Source organism: Vicia villosa, unplaced genomic scaffold (genome assembly GCF_029867415.1).
Source record: "Vicia villosa cultivar HV-30 ecotype Madison, WI unplaced genomic scaffold, Vvil1.0 ctg.000032F_1_1_3, whole genome shotgun sequence".
Taxonomy (NCBI): Eukaryota; Viridiplantae; Streptophyta; class Magnoliopsida; order Fabales; family Fabaceae; genus Vicia; species Vicia villosa.
In genome coordinates, this window is record NW_026704967.1 from 1,011,631 (window position 1) to 1,025,867 (window position 14,237).

A 14,237-nucleotide genomic window follows, 5' to 3' on the forward strand; every position below is an offset into this window, starting at 1 on the left:
TGTTTAAGGTGTTTGAAGCCATGAAACATGAATAAAAAAGAAAGAAGCCTCAATGCTATAAAGTTGATATGGTTGAAGATGTAGCCGAAGAAGTGTCTCCAAGTGAGTCGCCTTTGTTACCTATTATATATATAATGATAAATTATATCGACACTATTAAGGAATAACATGATAAAGAAGTCAATGAGTATGTGCATGTCATATCAAAGAGTGAGACCTTGAGTAATCTTGAATCAAGTGTCTTAATGTCCTCAAAAGCTCAAAATTTAGGATCTTTGACGTTAAAGGGAATCCTCCACAATCAAAGCTTGCTTTATTGAGAAAACAACCAACACCACCTCATTGAACTTGTAGTCCTTTATTTAGTTTAAAAAAAGAGAAACCTAGAAGAGTATAGAGAAAGAATAGGGGAACATGTGATTTGAACATATGTGGTATAAAGGGGAGAAATCTAATTGAATCCATGTATAAGACCGAGTTTGATTTCAAACCAATTAGATACATAGATACAAGTTTGAAGTGTTAGACGATGAGACCTTTTTTAGAGAGGGATGAATATATCCCCTAATTAAAAATTACAAGTTTTAAAGTTTTTTTAAAAGAGTTTAAACTTTGGCTAGCGAAAGTTTCGCGGTTAGATCGAAAGTTGTTAAAACGAACAAGTTATTGGAACTCGGATATGTGCTACCGTAGACGGTATGAAAATGAGATAAGAAGAGTTAACAATTGAAGTATCCATAAGCTTATCAGTTTCTAACCAATTTAAAACATAAAACAATCAAGTGTCGTATTATTGAATACTTGTCGTGCGATTGATTTTTCAGAAATTTCTTTCAAGTTTGTTGATACTCAAATACTCTTACAATCAAATTGATTGCAAGAATATCAACAACTCAACTATTATCAAAATAATTTCCAAAAATTTTCTACGAATCAATCGCTCAATCAATGTGTTAAACAATTTGATAATGGAAATTTAAGTGCAAGAGAAATAAAGAGATAAAGAGAGATAGGGAACACAAGGAGTTTGTTTAGGCAGTTCACCGATTGTCCTCTCTATGGCTACGTCTGCCCCCAATTCCAATTTGGAATTGAGAAATCAATCTTACTATGCAAAAAATTATTTGCAAGAGATGTCAAGAAATCCAACCCTACAAACTCTATGTTTAATGTTGATCCTTGCACTTCTCTTCCCTTGATCTGAGTTTGATCAAGTCACCCAACAAACATCAATTGATTCACCGTCTCGCGCTACTCCTTTGCAAGAAACCACTGTTCTTCAAAGCCTTTCACTCGGTCGAATCCAAAATTCAAGTTATTGTCCCAAGATTACTAATTGATTCACCGTCTCACGCTACTCCTTTGCAAGAACCACATGTTCTTCAAAGCTCTTCACTCAATTGAATCCAATTGCGTAAATCTTATCGAAAACCTCCAAATACACACTTTGATCTTGGAGTAAAAATCCTCATAGTTTTTTCGATGAAACCCCCTATGATTCTCAACCAAATCTCAGATAACAACCAACCTAAATAGAACGTTATCAACCAAGTCTAGATGACACCCAAATAATTAATGAGTATGTATACTTTGTTTGGGTGTATGCATAAAGGTTGAAGATGATGAGCAATCTTAGTGTGTGTTTATAGTTTCATCGACTTGAAAAAGATGCATGTATGAGACATATATAGGTGTGAGACTTAGAGGCACAAGAAAGACTTAGAAACTCAATAGAAACATTGATTTTTGGAATTTGCTTCAATATGTTCCAACAAAAGCAAGTTATTAGATGACACATAATGGGAAACATTGATTCATGAACAAGAGTATTTCTCTTTTTTTGCACTTCTATATAAACAAGAGTAATATCTAGTTGATTAATACTTTTCCTATTGTGTACTACTTCTCTATGCTTTACTTAATGAACTAGTTTGTTGTTGTTGTTGTTTATTTCAGTTAATGATTTGCTACCTTACTAGTGACAATATGAAAAAGCAAAAAGAAACTAAGCCACCAAAAAATGAACAAAATTTTATCATTATAGAAGTTCCCATTGCAGATGGATATTTGATGAAGAAAAGGAAAAATCAATTGAATTGTCTTCAATCTTCAGATACCTCAACTAGTAAGGTTTTAGCCAAAAATTCGAGTGCTTTTCCTTCTTATGAGCGTATCCGTATAATAGTTATTTACTAGAATTTTCTTTATTTCTATTGAGTCTATTGGTTTGATAAAAAGCATATTGAGGCACTTGTTTGTGAAAACTCTAAGCCTTTTTAAGCCAACTTGTATGAAATGTTTATATTCATTATTTAACCACTTTGAGTCCGAGTCATTCTTTCGGTGACTTAGCCTATTATATAGTCATTTGACTTGAAAGATTAAATCTTTCCACACTCTTTAGAGTTAAGTAGAAAACTTATTTTCCTTGTCACATGCTAAAGTATAAGTTTGGGATTGCTCTTGGAAGTGAACAACGTTTAAGTTTGGCGTTGGGGTACTAGAGAAGTTAGTCAAAATAAAGAAAAAGAAAATAAAAATTTAAAATAACTTCTTCAAAATAATTTAATGAAGAAAAAAAGTACGAATATGACATTCTCTAGTACCGGTTGACCAGGCAAAGATTGTTATGAAAGGCACATGGTAACATAAGAAAAACTAGATACCTAACTCCAAAGGTTTAAGTCTACTATCCCAATTGATCCTACCCGGACATAAGCCATGTTACAACATTGAAAAGACATCAAAAGTGCGTGTGAAAATATGACTTTGATTGACTTTGTTAAATTTTTTGCAAACTTATGGTTAAATGCTTTTGTATGTTGATCGTGTGATTACCATGTAAGTTTCGAGTGAACAAAGGTGAGATGAGATACATATTGAGTCTTTGTGATGTTGGAAGAACTTTTCAGAATTATTTGGATTGAAGTAGGGAATGAACGTGTTGATCAGGAAAAAAAAGGTGATGCTCATTGGTAAAGGTAAGCAATTTTGTTTCTGTTAATTTTTTTCAACTTACAGGCAGGTTACTTGAGAACAAGCAACAAAGTAAGTTTGGGGTTGCGATGACACTTTATCATTACGTAATATTTACGAGTATTTTTTATAAAACCGAGTTATTTTTTAGCAAAATTTGATCTAAGGTGGAGAATAAGTAGGAAGAAAGTGAATAAGTTGAAGAAACAAAGCAACACCGAGAAATCGTGAAGAAACGAGCATTTTTCAACATAATTTACAACTTGACGTATGTCTAGTAATTTGATCATATACAGAGTTTCGTAACTCGGATTGAGACAAGATTTTTTGCAAAAGAAAGCTAAAAAGGAGATCTAATCCTTGGAATAATCGTGGTTGCAATGGTACATGATTCTGATGCATTTTGGCAGCTTTAAAAAGGAAAAGTGAGTTATTTTGCAAGGGTTTCTGGTTTTGACAATATAAAGTTACACCTTGGAGTTTTCAAATAAGGATTTAGAGCAATTTTGAGTCATTAAAGAGATAATTCTTCCTTGATTTTCACGTACTCTTCATCTAAACCCATGATATTTAATTGTTTAATTGTGAGTACTTAGATTTCTCTTAATTAGGTCTTAGAAGATGAAGTTGATTTTACTCTATTGGATCATATGATTGTATGATGTTATTTAAATGTTTTGATTTTATAATTTCTATTCAATTGTTTTTATTCTTAATACTCCTTGTGTATTAACGAGCACACAAAATGAAATTAGATGAGTATGTAAGGATAATTGACCATAAATCTATCTATCAAAAATAAAACAATTATTTAGCTTAATAATTAACTAGGAATAAATAATTATAAATTGTGGTTATAAAATTAACGCGCGTAGTTTTACTTTGAATTAAAGGAGTAAACTAAAATCTATTATTAATATATAAAAGCAAAAGTACCTGGAAATTCCACTTAAAGCCCTCTGATAAATGTACTAAAACTTTTTTTATTCCATGGATAGAAATGACTTTTTGCAAAATAACTCAATATTATAGATTTGACATTTATTACTGCTGATGTGTCGCTCCCTTAATTTTTGTTGGTATTTTATATTTATTTTTATTTGTTGTTATTAAGTTATTTATTTACACAAATTACAAAACTCTAATAGCTACTATTAAATGCATAGAGTTATTGCATAATTTGGAAGGATGAGTTTTACGATTTTGAAAACCCAAAGCCTCCACTAACAAAAAAAAATACAATTACTCCTGCCCTTTCATATTTCTATGCAGATTGTTGGATTATATATTTACTGAATCAATGGAATTCACTCTTCAATTTATCTTTTTCAAGTTTTCAAATTCTTCTTCAATTTATCATTTTGAGGTTTTCAAATTCTTCTCCATGTCTGTTTTGCTGCAAGTACAATTTTAATTTGCATATTTGTTTTTGTGTCTTTTTTATTTCGATTTTAATTTGCCAAATCAAGTGAAATTTGTTCTGTTCTTTCAACCTTTTAATCATTGGCATGCCCAATCGATTTTGTGAAAGAAGCAGTTAGGTGTAAGCATATATGGTCTGCAACAAGTTTTTTCTGATTTTTTTATTGGTACTAAGTTTGATTTTAGCATAGATATGGCATTAACTTCAATCATGGAAAGGTGATTGAGACATGGTGATTGAGGGCATTGGAACAATGAAATTTTAATTGTTTTAGTTGAATTTTAATAGAACATCTCAAATGTTGAAGCCTAAAATGTAGGCTGGAGTACAAACGTAAAGAGTTTTTATTTTGAATTCTATTTAAGTCCTATAATTTTAATTGGATATGATTTTTTGTATTTATGAGTAGTAAAATTTGCAGTTTGTCCACAATCTGCTGTTTCATATTTCTTCTAATGTCCACAACCTGCTGTTTCATATTTCTTCTATTAGGGACAAAAAATTTCTATAGTTTCATTTCTTCCACGAAAATTGTGGTTTGTTTATTAAAATGTTTGTGTGAATGTTATGTTTCGTAGCAATGTATATATTATGATTGTTTTTTTAGAATATTTGGTTGTTGATTATTGTCTTAATAACATTTTGAGGTTTATGAAATTATAATTTTTTGATTTTTTTTTGCATTTAGTTCTTGATTAGAAGTAAGATCCATTCTCAGACACTAACGGTGAGTGGAAGAGGATTTGTATTACCACCACCAGCAAACTCAAACAAACTCAAACTTGGCTATCTTCTTGCGTCTATTCCTATTCTCTTAGTGTAGCCAATAAAGACTAATAAATTTAGTTGATATATTTTATTCTATTTTATTTTATTCTTTATCATCAAATATCATAAGACTCATTAAGGAATTGTGGTAGTAATAAATACATAAAATAAAAATTATTAAATATATTTATAATTGCTATTAATTTAAAAATATATAGTTTACCTAAATAGTAGTATCATAATATAACTTTTATTTTGAGACAAATAAGTAGTATAATAATATAATTTTGTCGTGTAATAATTATATTGATTTGACATTTATTACTGCTGATGTGTCGCTCCCTTAATTTTTGTTGGTATTTTATATTTATTTTTATTTGTTATTATTAAGTTATTTATTTACACAAATTACAAAACTCTAACTACTATTAAATGCATAGAGTTATTGCATAATTTGGAAGGATGAGTTTTACGATTTTGAAAACCCAAAGCCTCCACTGACGAAAAATACAATTACTCCTGCCCTTTCATATTTCTATGGAGATTGTTGGATTATATGTTTACTGAATCAATGGAATTCACTCTTCAATTTATCTTTTTCAAGTTTTCAAATTCTTCTTCAATTTATCTTTTTGAGGTTTTCAAATTCTTCTCCATGTCTGTTTTGCTGCAAGTACAATTTTAATTTGCATATTTGTTTTTGTGTCTTTTTTATTTCGATTTTAATTTGCCAAATCAAGTGAAATTTGTTTTGTTCTTTCAACCTTTGGCATGTCCAATCGATTCTGTGAAAGAAGCAGTTAGGTGTAAGCATATATGGTCTGCAACAAGTTTTTTCTGATTTTTTTATTGGTACTAAGTTTGATTTTAGCATAGATATGGGATTAACTTCAATCATGGAAAGGTGATTGAGACAAGGTGATTGAGGGCATTGGAACAATGAAATTTTAATTGTTTTAGTTGAATTTTAATAGAACATCTCAAATGTTGAAGCCTAAACTGTAGGCTGGAGTACAAACGTAAAGAGTTTTTATTTTGAATTCTATTTAAGTCCTATAATTTTAATTGGATCTGATTTTATGTATTTCCAGGTTATTGAGGCGAGAAGGCTACTATGAGTAGTAAAATTTGCAGTTTGTCCACAATTTGCTGTTTCATATTTCTTCTAATGTCCACAACCTGCTGTTTCATATTTCTTCTATTAGGGACAAAAAATTTCTATAGTTTCATTTCTTCTACGATCTTCTATTAGGGACAAAAAATTTCTATAGTTTCATTTCTTCTACGAAAATTGTGGTTTGTTTATTAAAATGTTTGTGTGAATGTTATGTTTCGTAGCAATGTATATATTATGATTGTTTTTTTAGAATATTTGGTTGTTGATTATTTTCTTAATAACATTTTGAGGTTTATGAAATTATAATTCTTTGATTTTTTTTTTGCATTTAGTTGTTGATTAGAAGTAAGATCCATTCTCAAACACTAACGGTGAGTGGAAGAGGATTTGTATTACCACCACCAGCAAACTCAAACAAACCCAAACTTGGCTATCTTCTTGCGTCTATTCCTATTCGGAAGAGGATTTGTATTACCACCACCAGCAAACTCAAACAAACCCAAACTTGGCTATCTTCTTGCGTCTATTCCTATTCGGAAGAGGATTTGTATTACCACCACCAGCAAACTCAAACAAACCCAAACTTGGCTATCTTCTTGCGTCTATTCCTATTCTCTTAGTGTAGCCAATAAAGACTAATAAATTTAGTTGATATATTTTATTCTATTTTATTTTATTCTTTATCATCAAATATCATAAGACTCATTAATGAATTGTGGTAGTAATAAATGCATAAAATAAAAATTATTAAATATATTTATAATTGCTATTAATTTTAAAATATATAGTTTACCTAAATAGTAGTATCATAATATAACTTTTATTTTGAGACAAATAAGTAGTATAATAATATAATTTTGTCGTGTTATTTGAATGAATTCAAAATTTACAGATAGTACTCTTTTGTTTTTTTAAAGTACTTCTAAGGGCATTTCGATTTTAAAGTACTTTTAAGGGCATTTCATCTGAAAGTGCTTTTAGATTTTTGGATATTCTTTTATTAATTACAAATATTTTTAGTAATTTTATATTTGTGTTATTTATTTAAATATTTTGTTTTAATTTTATTAATAGTTATAATTTACTAAAAAAATAAAAAACATATTAATTAGTTCTCTATGAAATGGTATATTGAAAGGTTTGCATAAAAATAAATAGATTGTCTAAGAAGATTCTCTAAGAATATAGAAAATTAGTTTGACTATAAAATTTTAATATTGTAATTTACGGAAAAGATATCTCTAAAATAAAAAAGAATGGAACAATAACACGTCTAATACGTCCAATAAATATTTTTTGTATTTAATATTTGAATGTTTTCAATTATTGTGTTTACAAATTAAAATCTTACGATTAAATAATACATTAATTTAATTTTAAAATCTTTAAATTATTGGGTTTAATCATAAAAAATGTTATTTAATATTTGAATGTTTCTAATTATTGTGTTTACTAAATAAATATTACAATTAAATAATACATTAATTTAATTTTAAAATCTTAAATCCTTTAAATTAATGGGTTTAATTGTAAAAAATGTTGATAGTAAATTTTAAAAATTATTTCTTAAATTGGAAAATATATGGAACATTTAATTAGAAAGAGTATTACCCAACAAAAAATATTGCAAAACCCCAGTCATGATTAATTTTATTATTTATAACAAATAGTGAAAAATGACACTTCAAATTGGTTAATATAACACTAATTTTAAGACTCAATTATAACTTTTTTTTCAATTTCAAATCTAAAAATTAAACCTAGAGAATTTTTTTCAATTTCAAATTTATTAAACTTATAAAATTATATTTTTATATTATAATAATATACATTAAATGTAGAAACTTTTAAGCATTTGACGGGAGCTGGCATACATTTTAGGTTTGAGAAAATGAGCTAATATCTCAAATAGGTTTAATAAATTTTTAGAATTAAGTCATCTGGATTCAACTGGGGTTTGAATTGACGGGTAGATGTGAACGTATCTATGAGATATGAGCTATTGACTGATTATTTTAATGTCTATCTGTTAACTATTTCTTTTACTACTGTTTTATAAAATTGAAGCAGGCCACATGTCAGAAAAGAATTGTACTTGCAAAATATTGAAGTGTAAACAATAATTTAGTTTTTCAATTAAAATATTTTTACTGTAAAAGTAATTGAAGAGTTGTCTTTTTAACTTAATGCAATAATACTTACTATCATTTTTAAACAAATTTTATTTCAAGGTTAAATATTTAATTTATCATTATAAAATATAAGAATAAAATTATTTTGTAATTATTTAGATCCTTATTTGAGATATAATCAATTTTGAAATTATTTAGATTTTTATAGAAAGGTTAATAAAACAAAACAAAATCAATTGAGATTTTGTAATTTTAATAAATTTAAGAAATAACTAAATCTTATCAGAATCTTTTCAAATTAACTTCATTATTGTAATCATGATAAAAACATTTTAAATGGTAGTCATGAAAATTTAATAATAAATGATAATAATAAAAACTAATGATAAAAGATAAAAATTTATTAATATAGTCAATTTTATAAACTCAATAAACTACAATTAGTTTTATAAACGTGAATAAACTACAATTAGTTTTATAAACGTGAATAAGTATCAATAAACTACAATTAGTTTTATAAACGTGAATAAACTACAATTAGTTTTATAAACGTGAATAAGTAAGTTACAAATAATTTTATGAAAGTAATAAATTTAACTATTTATATAATTATTTGTATAAATGAGAATAAAAAGCAGATTATGAAATTTTCATAATTTTTTATTTTAGAATTAATTTGACAAACCATTTTAAATTTGAGATTCTTATATTTATTACACTATCCAATGGAAACTACTTAATAAGATTATTTTAAATATATGGGAATAAATATATATTATTTACCATAAGTTTTAGATTTCTATTTTTTAATAATTGTACCGATCTAATTTATCTATTAACATATTCATATTTTCATTATTTGTTTAATTTTTAAATATTTTATTTTTTGTTCTTGAATCTTTTGACGGGGGACTGTCATACATTTTAGATTTGTAAAATTTGTAAATTTGAAATTTTACCGGAGCTATCATATAATTTAGATTTCTAAAAATGGAATAATATCTAAAATAGATTTAATCAATTTTTAGAATTAACTCATTTGGATTCAACTAGGGTTTGTTAACTCTTCTGAATTCACGGGTAGATGTAAACGTATCTATGAGATACATGCTATTGTATAAAATATGTTTGATATATATAAAGGAATTTTACAAGTCAAAATTAGATATATGTAATGTGAAATCCCAACCAGACCCGTGCGACAGCACGGGTTTCCTACTAGTATTAAATTAACTTAAGAGACTAAAACATGCATCAAGCCATTTTTTTATCAAATTCACTGTACATTTGTTGTTCACCAAGTGAAGAATACTTTGAATCCGTTTATTTTTTATTTATTTTTTTGACAAACTTATTCATCACCCGTTGAGAATTTGAATTTGGAAAATACATAAACTTGAATCAAAATTGGAAGTAACTTTTATATGTATATATAAACCACTCATCAAACTTACTTTTAATCAATTGGATTTTGGAAATAAAAGTAACTTGATACTAACTAAATTTACAAACATAATCTGGTGATATCAAAAGTGAACAAATTTATGCAATAAGCACTGGCAATGATTTCATTGCAGTGTTTCCTTATGTCTTCAAGCAGTAGCAGGTTGTTGAAATTTATGTCATCGCAAGCTGTTGTTTCATGCTTTAGGACACGTTAAACAAACGGAAACCACTTGTCTCTTCCAATGTTCAGAAGACTGGTCGTGAAATCATAAAACAAACGTGCAAATTAACTGAGATCCTTGTTGACCAGTTATTTTAGAAATGCCGATAAATTTTGCGTTAGTATCTCCAGTAAACAGCCAAGCTATAGCTTAACATGCATTAGAAAGCTCAAAGCTGCATATGTTATCACTTATTACACATCTACATCAGGTATGTGCCGGTAATTCTCTTTGTTACATGACTTGACATGCAATCCAATGCTAAAAACTGTTTCTCTCATTACCAAAGGGAGTTACCGATAGCATATTGCATGTAGTTTCCCAAAGCTCATGTGCTAATTTGGCGTTTCGTGAAAGTTCTGAAGAGTTTATAGTTCTACCTTTCCCCCCAAAAAAATAAGCTCCTGATGTTCCCTGGAAAATTTTAAGAGTAACATTTTGAACTCAATGGCTCCAGTCAAGACAAATTCATATGAAAAACCAGTCATCGAGGATAAGGCATCAGGAGATATTGCATCAGATGAAACCTTAGACATGACTACAGCTGATGGAATAATAAGTAAATGAGTTGGTAGACAACACCTTTGGTCATTTTGAAACATCAAAGCATGCATGAAAATATGAAATGGAATTCAACAAAGATCGTTAAAAATGTACTCACAGGTGGTGCAAAAGCAGCATCAATAATCGAATCTTTCCCGCAGTCAGGGGATTGCAATAGGCGTAGGTGTTTCAGTACAAAGTATGCCAACCAAGACAAGCATGCTGGAATTTCTCGCATGATGTTTGTTTTTACAATTCCGGGATCTGCAACACTGATGCATAACAATACAGAAAATGAATGTTATAAGTGGAGTAGAATCCATGGCTATAACCAGAAATAGAATAAAGCTTTATCTACAAAACTTAAAACATTTTGCATCTCTCTTTTTTTCTTGCAACTTTTATTTTCCTGTCTAATTTTTATTTATGTTGATTCTCCTTGCAACACTAGCTCAAAAACCCCACATTCACTCTTATTGGTGCTATTTATGCAACACTGGATCTAAACCCAACCACAAGTGCACAAGTGAGTTTTAATAAGAGTGTAGCTGCTTTCGTTTAAACATTTTTCGGTCAAACTAATTTGATGATTAGGTAGTTGTAGCTTAGTTGGGACTTAGGAGCAGGGGCGGGGCATGCTTCTTGTTGGGAGCCAAAGATTGTGAAATTATCCTTAACAAGAGAGGGGTGCAGAACAGGTCTCAGTCTTTAATTGAAAATTCAGAACCGTAAAAGAATTACATGTCTAGCATGAGATTAGCTGACAAAACAGTGTCCAGATTGGCATATACATTTGTCAAAAGCAAGAGCCCATGGGTTGTGTAGAAAAGAGAGTTGTGAAACAAAATTTTGTAGGAAAGTCATGGAAGCACTCAGACAAACATATTCGAGCAACAAAGATAACAGTAATACGTTATTTGGTTAACCTATACAAAAACAGATGTTCTATCTTAACAAATATACACAGCACTTAGAAACAAGAAAGCAAAAGGAAATAAAAGTTGATTTAATAAACATACTTGACAAATATCTGATGAGATTTACCCATTTGGGTAAGCTGTCGGTGGAGCTCGAATGAGAAGAGAAGTAGGCATACTTCAACAAAATTAAATGCTAATTAGGAATTAGGACTAGAGATACAATGTAGCCGGTATAAGTTCATCCAGAATATGCAGCTTACGTTTTGAGTACTCATAGACCTGAGCATATGGATATTGCTTTGAACTTAAAACTTTTTTTCCGGATACAGTTCCCTCATCAACCTGCATATTAGTAACTGAAGAAAAGAGCTTGAGAAGGTTCTATAGGAGCGCTATTCTAGAGAAAATCTGATAATTTTTTTATATAAAACAGTAAAATCCACAAAATAGGATCACCAGACAATAAGATAAATAAAAAAAGTAAGGACTAAAATGATTATCCTACCAGCTCGGTGAGTAAAGGATGTTACATTCACAATTTTGGAAGACACGGGACTGTTTTCAAGAAGTGGTAATAGAAGCTTGGTCAAAACAAATGCCCCAACATAATTTGTGCCGATCATCCTGAGAGAGAGTGTAAAATGTGTGGATTTCAAAAGTTAGTACGAATTTTAAAACAGATAAATACTCTTGTATCAAAGGCTCTCATAAAAAATGCATCAACTGCGCATACAAACACTGCTATCTGTATTTCTCAATTTCCAGTTCCATAAATTCATGATGATCATGCAAGGCAACATTGTCTCAATTTGTTGACATTTAACAAAATCCTATTACCGTATCCCCAAAGCTTAAATAAATAATTAACAGTAGGAAAGTAATATTATATGAAAGTTAATGTCCTATCATAGGAGCCCTGTGTGCCTTTTGTTGTGTCATGCTAGGCAAGCATGAGCATGGAAGTTCCAATCATAAAGATAGAATTTGTAAACACTACCACATGAGATTTAGGGGGAAAAAAAGTAATTACTGATCGTAGCCCTCAGCTGTGACTCTAGGAGATGTAGCAAGTATTCCAGCATTGTTTATTAGTATTTGCACCGAGCAGTGCAAATTGGAATCCAAAAGCCACTGCCGCAGAGAATCTTTGAACTTTATAATGGACTCAACCGACGAAAGGTCAGCCTGAAAAGCTTTGAGTTGAGCATCCTTGTTCAAATCTTTGATCTTTCTTATGGTCTATCAAACAATACAAAGAACACCAATAAGATATTTACAAGGCACGGAATCATGTTACCGTGATGCTAACAATTAATATTAGCAAAGTACCTCTGATAACAACTTCTCTGATCTTCCAACTGCATAATCCACAACTGGAATCTTAGGTATACATTTAAGAAATAAAAGTAAAAAATATTTTCGAAGTGTAAATAGACCTAAGCTATTTTCGTATTTCTTTTTTTTAGACGAAGTAGTAATAATCACTAAAACTTACACACAGAGTACCAGAGAGTACCAGAGTTCGAACTCTGGTGATGACGTTTAGCCTAATATCAGTATTTGTGCTATTTCTAACATGATGATAAAAAGAATAAAGAATTACCAATGACAACAATAAATCCTTCCTTGGAAATCTTGCAGGCAGTAGAAAATCCCAAACCAGATGTTGCCTGCAACAAAAAAAAAACAAAAATCATATCATATGCTTCTCATAATAATAATGATAATAATAATAATAATGAAAATTGCAAGAGAGTGAGATTTACACCGGTGATGACGCAAACGGGAGAATTAGGAAACGTGGAAGACGAACACCTCGGATATACGATTTTGTGAGAAAAAAACGAATCCTTGAGCAATTGGAAGTGAGAAAATAGAACGGAAAGTGTCCATAGCAACGCCATTCTCCAGAATTGAATCGACAGAACGAAATGGAGACCGCGCCATAAATCCTTTATCAAATTGATCACTCCCATTGCTATTGCTATCATAATTCGTCGTCAATGGAGAGAGAAAGAAAGAGAGCGTTTCGTTTTTTTCAGCTTCGTTCGCTTCTTCACGGCAGTTAAAGGGAGAAGAACAAAATCGCACAGTTTGCTTACAAGTAGTCTACACGGTGGAATTTAATGAATCTAAATTTTTAGTTAATTTAAAAGACTCTTTTAAAGATGATTAAATATAGTGTTAACTCAAAAGTTTGAGAAAAGAAGTTATACAGTCTAAAATGGTTTTACACTGTCAACCAATCACACCCATGGATTCAATTATACCCCATTTTTATTTTAAAAAATTTGTAATGACATGACATTTTGTTGATTTTTTATTGGTTGAATGTGTAAAATAACTTTACAGTGTACGAATATTATTCTCCAAAAGTTTTTCTTTTTGACAATATAATTTATAGGGATTAATGGTTATGCACCACGAGTGTAACAAATTTTACACTGTGAGCCCATCACAACCATTCATAATTATTAGTATTTTATATATAATTAAAATAAAAGTAAAAAATAACTTAAAATCTAACGGTTACAGCTCACTGACGCTGTAAAACTACTTTACACCGTCAGTGCATTCCCATTAAATTCTAATTTATAAGTGTTAATTCCATAAATAATTACATACAAATAATTAAAAATAATTTTTTTAAAACAAAAATTCATAATTTTAATATTAGACTTTTCTTTTAAT

General features: G+C 29.4%; 1 protein-coding gene across 1 annotated transcript; it reads right to left on the bottom strand.

The window, feature by feature from the left end:
* Positions 1-10,148: 10,148 nt before the first annotated feature.
* Positions 10,149-13,648, bottom strand: LOC131622551 (uncharacterized). Its single transcript, XM_058893588.1, has 9 exons — positions 13,313-13,648; positions 13,150-13,216; positions 12,876-12,904; positions 12,577-12,785; positions 12,052-12,170; positions 11,807-11,902; positions 11,646-11,721; positions 10,745-10,898; positions 10,149-10,497 (listed from the first exon to the last, which is right to left on the bottom strand). The coding sequence occupies exons 1-9, from the start codon at positions 13,535-13,537 to the stop codon at positions 10,345-10,347; spliced, it is 1,128 nt and encodes a 375-aa protein (XP_058749571.1). The 5' UTR covers positions 13,538-13,648; the 3' UTR covers positions 10,149-10,344.
* Positions 13,649-14,237: the final 589 nt, after the last annotated feature.

Excerpts from the sequence above, each read along its gene's own strand:
- LOC131622551 (XM_058893588.1), bottom strand. The coding sequence starts at position 13,537 with ATGATAGCAATAGCAATGGGAGTGATCAATTTGATAAAGGATTTATGG. Across the intron at positions 12,786-12,875 it reads CAGAGAAGTTGTTATCAGAG|ACCATAAGAAAGATCAAAGA; the intron begins GTACTTTGCTAA and ends ATTGTTTGATAG. Across the intron at positions 11,722-11,806 it reads GGTCTATGAGTACTCAAAAC|TATGCCTACTTCTCTTCTCA; the intron begins GTAAGCTGCATA and ends ATTTTGTTGAAG.